This window comes from Sinocyclocheilus rhinocerous, unplaced genomic scaffold (assembly GCF_001515625.1).
Source record: "Sinocyclocheilus rhinocerous isolate Xijiao unplaced genomic scaffold, SAMN03320098_v1.1 scaffold1338, whole genome shotgun sequence".
Taxonomy (NCBI): Eukaryota; Metazoa; Chordata; class Actinopteri; order Cypriniformes; family Cyprinidae; genus Sinocyclocheilus; species Sinocyclocheilus rhinocerous.
The window spans coordinates 275,784-286,372 of record NW_015632722.1 but is presented as its reverse complement, the minus strand read 5'-3'; the positions used below and the strand labels follow the sequence as shown (position 1 = coordinate 286,372).

General features: G+C 38.9%; 1 protein-coding gene across 1 annotated transcript in view; it reads right to left on the bottom strand.

Moving 5' to 3' along the window:
- LOC107742859 (CUB and sushi domain-containing protein 3-like) overlaps nt 1-10,589 on the bottom strand; it is a gene marked incomplete at its 5' end in the record, with an annotated part of 265,370 nt that overhangs the window by 6,218 nt on the left and 248,563 nt on the right. Inside the window, 4 exons of the mRNA XM_016555932.1 lie at nt 1,468-1,626; nt 3,054-3,119; nt 4,487-4,666; nt 8,400-8,510. Coding sequence (XP_016411418.1) covers nt 1,468-1,626; nt 3,054-3,119; nt 4,487-4,666; nt 8,400-8,510 — 516 coding nt within the window. The remainder of the gene's footprint in view (nt 1-1,467; nt 1,627-3,053; nt 3,120-4,486; nt 4,667-8,399; nt 8,511-10,589) is intronic.

The window sequence follows — 10,589 nt, the reverse complement described above, 5'->3', positions numbered from 1 at the left end:
TCCTTGTCTGCTTTGGAGGTCAGCAGAAAGGGAAGGCTGTCTCCAAGCAGAGGTTGGCCCACTGGATAGTGGATGCCATCGCCTTGGTGTACCAATCCCAAGGCGAGCCGTGCCCCCTGGGGGTGAGAGCCCACTCCACTCAGAGTGTTGCCTCCTCCTGGGCGCTGGCGCATGGCGGCTCTCTGGCGGACATCTATCAAGCTGCGGGCTGAGCGACACTTAACACCTTTGCGAGGTTTTACAACCTTTGTGTAGAGCCGGTTTCTTCCCGTGTGTTGGGTAACAGGTAACTGGTGGGAAGAACTGGCTCGGTGTCTCGCTTGCTGTGCCATTCCCCCTCACACGGGGATGCAAGCGCCTTTCTTCTCCCAGTAGAGTTCCCCGGTTGGCGAACCCTGATCGAGCATCCTCCAGCACCCCTGGCAGTCAGACTTGGTGGAGCAGTCTGACGCTAGGCCCAGTACTGGTGTTTGCATGCTCGGAGTCCCGGTCAGCCCCTGTACTGGGCTAGGTGTCCATGTGGCTTGATTCCCTACGGGTAATCCCATATCTGTATTCTGCCACGGTAAGGTTTCCCTCTCGGTAAACCCGTGTCTTCCCTTGACAGTCCCGCTCTGTCAGTCTCCTCTGGCAGTTGTTCCATCCCTACTCTAAGGTAGGACCTGCCTCAGAGACCCATTCCATAAGTAGTACTGCCCCCTGGGCCAGTCCATATCAGTATCTCCACATGTCACCTCCCTACGGGTAGGATGTGTTCTCCGTAGCAACCTTTTCCTGAAGGCTCGCTTCCCCATCGTTCTGCCAGGCTGAAAAGAGCAAATAGGAAAGATTTGAAGCAATCTTTCACTGAAGGTTGAAATCCCTTCCAAAAATTTTTAGTGGACGGAACAGCAGCATGGCCTTCTCCAGCAGCGATGTACTCACCATTTGGTCCCCTTCTGTACCAAGGTCAGTGAATTTGCGCTGGGGCTTTGGAAAGGTTACGACCTTAGCATAGCTTTTGTCTTGACATGCTACGGCTTGTCAACATTTGCAGCGCCACAGGGTTGTGACGATGTTCAGGTTGTGGCGTTTTCCATAGACCCCTAATGTCGTCACGACATTACGTAGGTAACCCTCGTTCCCTGATGGAGGGAATGGAGACGTTATGTCCCTATGCCACAACCTTGAATCACTCGCTGTTGCCGGGACAGGTTCTCGGCTCCTCAGCGTAAAACCTAATGAGTGGATGCGCTCTGTCGCCTTATATACCCATGTGCATGGGGAGTGGCTCAGCGTGCAAAATCCACTAGCCAATTTTTATTGGCGTTTTCTCTTAAACTCAGAGATGATTGGGCTCCCAAGTTAGACCCCTAATGTTGTCACGACATAACGTCTCCGTTCCCTCCATCAGGGAACGAGGGTTACGTACGTAACCGAGACGTTCTGTCAGCTCAGTAAATCTGCAGAGTTTAACAATAAACCCACCTGAAAGCAGTAGTTCCATGTTGCTGCTCGTTAATGTGACGTTAACTCTACCCGTGGTTGTATTAAAGCTTGTGATACTCAAAGTCATTGGTTGTTTTCTTCCCTTGTAGTTGTATGAGCCCTTCCAGACGTAGTTAGGGGCAAATACATCATCAGGAACTGTGAATAAATAAACAAATGAAAGACACATTCAATATTATTCATAATATTATTAAAATATTAAAATAATATTATTCAGTATTAGTCATATCTATCCCTGGACATATCATATTCTAAAATACATAATGCTCACATACACACATCTGCATATTTATTGTGTATATATTAAATTTCTGCAATTTCTCTTTTGATTTACATTAAACTGCAAATTAAGCAAATTAACACCTATTCACAACTATATTATATCTTATATTGCCAAAAGAGTACAGTATGTAGTATCAGAAAAAAATTAAGCAAAATATTTTTATAGTTCTGGCGGTTGATTGGTCGACACATTGTTTTAGTCATGCTAAAATACTAATGCCAAACAACTACTGTATATATGAACCATATATATACATACATATATATATATATATGCATATAGAGCTATATTTTGTGTGATCTATTTTATAAAATCTAGTTGACATTATAAAATAGATATTACATTATATTTCTAAATGCACAGAAATACACATACTTTAAAATATATACATAAATATATTACATTTATTATATATTATATAATATATATAAAAAAAATTCTAAAGCTACTTTGTGTAATATCTGTTTCATGCTTTTCTCATATAACACAACAATGGCTTTTTATTCAATTGTCGGCCCTAATATAAAAATATTTATGTACAGTAATATAGCCTCTCGTATCTTACTGCTTAAGCAAGGCAAATGAGTCAAATTTAGCCATAATTCAGCATATAATTCAACAAAGTATTCAGTTATTCTCTTAAGATATTTATAATGGAGCCAGATAAGAAATAATGTGTTGGCCGGAGTTCTCAGATATCACGCTCTGAGTCTTTACAAAGGCAGTCAATTTTCCTGTAATCTATCGTTTCAGAACCCAGTAGCTCGAAGGGTTCTCCGTGTCTCACTGATCTTGGAATCCATCAGTTTCTGGAAACATATTGGATATCCGGGTTGTCCTTTCTGTCATGGACTCTAGAAAGTGACTCAGAGGAATCATATTTGCTGTAGGTGCTCCTGCCTGCTGGAGCTTTGCTGGACACCAGCTTGTCTCTTACTTAATCCTGCTCTCTAAGTATATAAACGTAAGACTCTAAGATATGCTCTAAGAAAGTCTGGCAAAGTTCAGTAGGATGATCTTGTGATTCTAGTCGAGTTTCTTGCAGCTGCCAGACTACTTTACAGTCAAACTAACTGGAGCCCATTTTCTCCTCATTAGCCCCCTCCTCCTGGGGCTGTGGTCTGGAATACATCACGGATAGCAAATGTTTAAGGTACCATTGCTCTCTGTGGCCAAATAGAGGAGATGTTCAGCCAAAATTATGCATCCTAAATGAGGTGCACTTAACACTCATAAGTGGTCTTTCAAATGAAACCCCATTTCATAATAACAGTGCACCCACCATTTAGCTTCGGACTCGGTGTCCCTGGGACTGGTTTAATAGGCTTTTCAGAGAGCTTGGAGCCCGCTGGGAAAGAAAGAGCAAAAATAAAATAAAGGTTTAAAAAAGATTGACAGATCAAATTGGCACCACTTTTATCATTTCATGTGTACAGTAACATCCCCAGGCAACAGTGTGCCTACTTTCTTCCCTTTCACTAAGAAAAATCAGGTGACTGCAGACAGCAGGGGGTGACATGGTCAACATATCAAGCAGCATAGCTGAACATTCAAATGGAGGCTGTTTATGACAGGTACAGAAAAATGAGGGATAAACACAGCCCCATCACAGTTTGGAGAAGCTCTGTGTCGACCACTTGGGAATTTTTTTTTTATAGACAATCACATCTGTTTATGTGCAGTAATTACTGGAAAGCCTGAAGTGTATAGCTGTGTGCATGCATGGCGGCGTGTGCTGGCTGCTGGGGCAGTGCTCTGAGCTGCAGGATGAAGACGAGTAAGATAAAATCACAGCACTGCAGCATGCTGGCCACACGCTAGTGCTCCGGCACCCCACCTAAGCACACGCTCACTTGGGCAGGAAGTGTAAAGTGCGAAATGATGTCTGGTTTAGCTCTTGGTGGCGGTCTATGTGAAATAAGGCATGACCGAAAAGAAACGAAAACACAGAATTTATTCTTAACAATTTAGAACTTGTTTATAAGTTATAAATGTAAGATGAGCTTTTATGCTCACCAAGGCTGCATTTATTTGATCAAACTAAAAGAATATTGTGAAATATCATTACAAATTAAAATAATTATTGAAAATATTGTAAAATGTAATTTATCATTACAATAGCATTCATTACTCCAGTCTTCATTGTCACATGATCCTTCAAAAATCATTCTAATTCGTTGATTTTGTGTTCAAGAAACAATTCATATTATTAGAAATGTTAGAAAAAAAATGTTTTTCAAGATTCTTTGAATATTAAGTTCAAAATAACTATTTTTTTAATAGAAATCTTTTGTAACATTTTAAATGTCTTTAGGGTCACTTTTGATCCATTTAATGCATCCTTGCTAAATAAAAGTATTAATTTATTTTAAAAAAATCTTACTGACCCCAAACTTCAATGGTATATTAATAAATCAAGCAAAAATAAAATCGAACAGCCAGTCATTACCCTGCATTTTTGTTGTATGAAAAGGAGATTTGACTTTTTGATAGTAAATAATGTCTCATTGATCATATTGTATAAAATTAATAAAATATCATAAAGTAAAAAAATAGAATAAACTAAAATAAGACAAAATAAAATCAAATTATTGCATTCAAACTCCAATTAGTAAAATCTGAGGGGACACGTTTGAATGCTTCTGATGGGAATATTCTGTATGCAGGCTATAGGAATGTTAAAAGTGCTGGCAGACAATGTGAAGTGTTTGATACCTCGACACACAGGCATCTTCCCAGTCCAGGTTCCATCGGACTTGCAGACCCGGTGCTCAGAGCCCCCAGACAAAAAGAAGCCCATTTGGCAGGTGTAGATGAGCGTGTAACCATACGAAGGTAGATCCATACCCACAACATCCACATGAGGAGGACTCTCTGGCTGTTTACAACTGTGGGCTACAAAGGAAACAAAGAGTAATTTTAAAAGAGAAACAAAAGAAATGAAAGTACTATCCAGCAAACAGTCTCGGTCCTCTTATAATCAGACTTCAAACTTCAGTGGGCAAAATCAAAATTAAGTTTGAACTTTTAAGACAACATGGCATGTTTCTTTAGAGAGGATCTATGCTCTCTCCCTCAGTAGCTGACATCGCCATGTTCCTGTGCCTACAAAAGCTGGCGGAGACCCTTGAGTGTGGCAGACATTGATGCATGCTGGCAGATGGCACTTAAAGGTAGCGCACCTTTACCTGTCACACCAGCAGATCAAACGCAAGCCAATGCTCACTCAGTCATTCCAACAGCTCCACCATCACTATGACTTTGATCAAAAGTAGCCGGGATTGAGGTTTTGGCTCGGTGCACTGGACCCAGTTCTTTTATCCAAGACTTTGATAAGGGTTTCTATTCATGATCACTACATCACCAGTACAGCCACAAAAGAAAAGAATGTAACCAGGGAAAGGACCTACTATGGTTTCCAGTTAAATTGCTGCATAATATGGGAGTCAGGGCCGTCCTTCGGGGGGTGCAACTGGTGCGGTCGCACCCCCCCGGAACGCGATCGCGAACGGACAGAGGGGGGCCCTGCTCCCTTCCTCGCACCAGGCTAAGGACGGCCCTCATGGCAGTGCAGGGTTTATTGCAATAAATTCTGCTCATTTATTGAGAAAATGTAAATCAAAATGTGCCTCAAACATCTTTGACATTTAATTCATATTGTTATTCATACTAAATTAAACTGGAGAAATGACTGGATGTTCTTTTCTAATACTGATACCAAAAGCCAAAATAAATTTTAAAGGAGAGATCGGAGTTTAAAATTATGTATGATTATGAATACAATCATGATACTAAAACCAACAAATGCATAATCATGCCATATTTACTTATAGCAAAATAAAATACATTTTTCTCCAACTTGTGCAAATACTTGATATGAAAAATAAATAACTTAATAAATGTATATAATAAATGTAATTTTTTTTTACATACACTACTAGTCTATAGCTTTTTGCATGCCAAAACTTTCCATTGCTATTAATGATATGATATAGTCCACTTGAAGTAAATAAATACATTCTCAGGACAGAGCAAGGCACAAGAAAAACAACAACATTATTTCTTTGGAGACGAATCTAGTGGAACTCTAATGGAAAGGATAGCCAGTCATTATCCAATTCTGTGTAAAATAAAAGAGGGGGATGAGGAAGATGATTTAGCACTCAGCCTGACTCTGTGAGTAGCCAACTGCTCTGTGTAAACAAAATTACAGTGCGTAATTACGGAATGATTTAGATTATACTTGGGGAAAAAAATGGTGTGATTAGGTGCAAGCACACAAAAGCTGTTTTATCACAGATTTACAAGTGCTGTGTCTTCCTTGCCATCTCATTCTTTAATTTCCAAATTTTTGCAAAACAATGACAGAACTTTGGGGTAGTGGCATGATGCAAAATGTAATTAGCTTTAGAAATTCTTCAACTGAATGGCAATCTGTCTTGTGAAATTGGAAGCCAGCTGTTTTCTCGTATTTCAGCCTGCTTTAATGCTGTTGATTTTGGAGCTTCTGTTGGTAAATGGACATAATCCAATCACAAGCCTCGTAGCCCACCATGATAACCCACCAGACCTGAGTGAATCATCTTCATCCATTTTAAATAAACTGAGGTGATGTCAGGGGTATTTTACATTAGAAAGACTTACAGGGAACGAATTTGAAATTCAACTTTATGATGACATATATAAAGATACAAGCACTTGCTGTGTATATTTTTTTACAGTCAGAGAAAGATCAAACACACTAAGATAAGATAAAAAAGAGATAATCTCTTGTCGGTATTGTAACTAAACAAACAAAGCATTTTATTTTTAACAAAGTAATTAAAATGGATTATTCAAGGAGTTAGTCTGCTTGAACCCTATAAGAGCACAGACGGACCTTTCTCACTGAGAGAGATCAGTGATTTGTCAATTGATGAAGTGAACCAGGGGAGTGTAGTCAGGGTATCACCCACATAATTCAGAAGCAATTCAACTCAAGTGGCCATTGTGTGGGAAACATTAATCTTCCCTCTTTCAGATAATATGAGATAAGTGATTCTCTTTTAGTATGGTTGAGTAAGTACATCAGAGAAGCAATCCATTGGTCAGATCATTACAGTAGTCTCAGAGTCACCCAAAGGTCTGTTTCACATTGCTAGTTCAAGCAATGAGCAATATTCACAGTGTAACTCACATGGTGTTTTCACACTGACATTGTTGCTGCTGTGTAACCGAACTGCAGCTTGATACAGAAAATAAAGTGATTTCTGGCTTACTATGTGGAGTATTTCCTTTAATAGCAATCACAAAGAATAAAATGGCTATCAGGAGTGTGCCACTGAGAATTATGACATTATTTGATGGTTGTGAATTCTAATTTATATGAGGAGGGAGAGCACATTTACATCTAAATGGTAATCAATCTAACAGAAACTATAGCTATAAACATTTATATTCAGTCAGACTAAAAAAAAGTAACTTCTATCAAGTCCAGACATCTTTTTCCAAACAACAGGCGAGTAGTTCACTCTAGTACTTTATGTTGCACTGTAAAAGCCTATATTGCAAAAGATTGTGTTCATAAATAGGTTTCTAGTGCATTTCCACCATATTTTCTTTTGATGTTAATATAAGAACAGAAATAAACATGTCCTACTCTCTTCAGTGGAATGAATACTTTAGACTTAGTAGCATGTGATGGATGTTGTGAAATGAACAGTCATTATTAATATGAACTTTCTGGAACTACTGTCATTAGCAGAGCAAAAACACAAAATAACTGGCCATATGGTGTCTCAAATGCAAGTTAACTGATGTTAATCTCTTGTTTGTAGAACACTTGGCATTTAATAGTTAATTGAAGTTTAACTGGACAGTGTTATAGTCGAGACCAGAATAGGGTTGAGTCTGAGTCAACACAGAGTCCAAGACAAGACCAAGACCTGAAATTATGATCTTGGACTCAGACTTAGGTCCAAGGTAAAATCATTAGCAGAGCAAAAACACAAAATAACTGGCCATATGGTGTCTCAAATGCAAGTTAACTGATGTTAATCTCTTGTTTGTAGAACACTTGGCATTTAATAGTTAATTGAAGTTTAACTGGACAGTGTTATAGTCGAGACCAGAATGGGGTTGAGTCTGAGTCAACACAGAGTCCAAGACAAGACCAAGACCTGAAATTATGATCTTGGACTCAGATTTAGGTCCAAGGTAAAGAGCATGAAATAATGGCCTCAGACTCTTGGACTAGGACTTTACGGCCAAGACCAAGCTCAAGAGGATTAAATGATGGTCTTAGACTTTACGGCCAATACAAGACCAAAAACAAGAAACAATAGTCTTCGACTCAGACTTAATGGGCCAAAACCAAGAGCATGAAATTATGGTCTTGGACTCCAGGCCAAGTCCAAGACCATATTTTCAAGCTCTTGGTCTTGTCCTGAACTCGGGAGCATGTGGACTTTGTCTGAACATCAACTCAACTCTCTTCTGGTCTCAGTTTTGACTTGTATTCGACCCATTTCTCTGTAGCTTAATTATACAAATACATTCTGCATTGACCTTTATAAATGAGAAACTTCACCCACAAATATAAACTGGTATTTTAACAGATTCCCATGGATGTGTTATGGAGAACACTTACGGATACACTCCGGCTGGGTCCCGCTCCAGGTTAGGTCAGCCTGGCAGAGGCGTGTGGTGGAGCCCTGCAGCAGGTGACCAGGCTGACACTGGAAAGACACCATACTTCCAAAATACAGAAAACACACACACACACACACACACACACAATCAGACACTGCGCTCCCATAACTGTTTTCTGGAGGCAGATTAAACACAATATTAAACACCTAATACTTGCAGTTTTTGAATGAGAGAGTTTCACTCCTGAGGACAGATGCTACAAAAGACCATGACTGCAAAGGTGTCACTTGAAATTTCACATCTTTCAGGTTCCGTCTGCATCATTGTACGCCAACTGCTTCCCAGGCTCGCTCTCTTAAAAGCTCAAATGGATGTGTGTTAATGTCGGGTGGATATTCTCATATATGGTACTTACCTACTTTACTTACAGCTAATGTAATCACAAGTACATTCACTTAGGAGGCCATTGTGACCTTCTTTCCGGATCACTGGTGATAAAGTGGCACTTATTTCCATAATATATAATGTAGCGCTCCTCATGTGAACGTGGCTACCATATGTTATAATCAGTAAGGTCATGGGAACAAAAAAAGTGTTGCATATATGCCTGTGAGTGCGGGCTGTTCTTTAGTATACATATGAGGGAAGTAAAATTTTAATGCGTCACAGAGTGGCATGTGGGCTTAGCACATTAATTGATTAACATGTCCCCGCTAACTGTGAACACGGTTGACGAGCCATAGACATTGGTGCTTATCTGGGGTGCGCGATATCTCCTCTCACCGACTCCAACATCATTAAGCCCTGGAAAGCAAAAGAGCTTGACTGGCTCCTTTTTCTCGAGGCCAGACAAATGATTTACGAATATAGAAAGGATGATATTTAGCCGTTTCATGAAGCCTCTGCAGAGCTTGACCTCTGTTACTGAAACGACTTGAATTCTTAATGCCGGCACATCTTGGTGATAAACGCTCTTCCTCAGCAGTCTCAGAGTTTCTGTTTTTCTCTCTTCATGTCTCCCTCAGTTCACCCCTCTGTCCTGCTCCCCTGACAAAACGTAATCAGATTCATTTGCACTACTGAGAAGTAGATTTTTTTGCTCTCTTTTTGAGTGGTTCTGTGGTGGTTATTACATCCATGCATACATTTCACCGCTGCTCAAGTGGAAAAGTCTTGAGAGGTCTTAATAATTTGTAGTTTGTACAAGTGTTTTGAGAAAAGGCATGAATCATTCTTTGAAAATCAATAAGAACGCTTTCATGAGGGAAGATATGAAATCTTTATTTGAAGGCTAATTTGTTCTTTTTAACCATTAAAGTAGAAGACTAAAGAAATAGTTCACCTATAAATTAAATTGTTATTCCAACCACTGTATTAATTTCTATCTTCAGAGAAACAAAAACAGATCTTTGGCACTGGTGAAAAAATGGTTTGCGACTGTGAAAAATGTGTTGTGAAAGTGGTCCATACAACTCATTCTCTATTTTCCATGTCATCTGAAGCTGTAGTTTCAAGTTTGAATGACATAAGGGATAATATCTGATAACAAAATGTTTCATTTTTGATGAACTTTTCCTTTAAAAAGCAGTGTTTCTCAGTGAGGTAGTTGGGGCCAAGAGGACTTAAAATTCTTTAAAATGAAGACTAAACATGCATTAAAATAAGCCAAAACAACTTAAAAACAAGACATTTCTTATTTGAATTCACCCGCTCAATAATTGTTTTATTTTTCTTTGAAGAATTTTAAAAGCGTGATTTCTAGACATGAAAAGTCATATAAATGAACAAAATCTGATCTTAAATCTTTGGGGATTTTTATACTTTTTATGAATATATATTTTTCTAGCTCTTTTTGGCCAAAAAATCTTTTACATTAATCCTTTTCCAGTATATCCCAAACATCTCGAACATTTGTTGTGGACAAGGGTGGGCCTTGGAATCAAAAAAATTGAGAACCACTGCTTTCAGAGTAATAAAAGTGCAAAAAAAGTCTGATAATATTTTTTGTAGTTTGTACAAGTGTTTTGAGAAAAGGCATGAATCATTCTTTGAAAATCAATAAGAACGCTTTCATGAGGGAAGATATGAAATCTTTATTTGAAGGCTAATTTGTTCTTTTTAACCATTAAATTAGAAGACTAAAGAAATAGTTCACCTATAAATTAAATTGTTATTCCAACCACTGTAC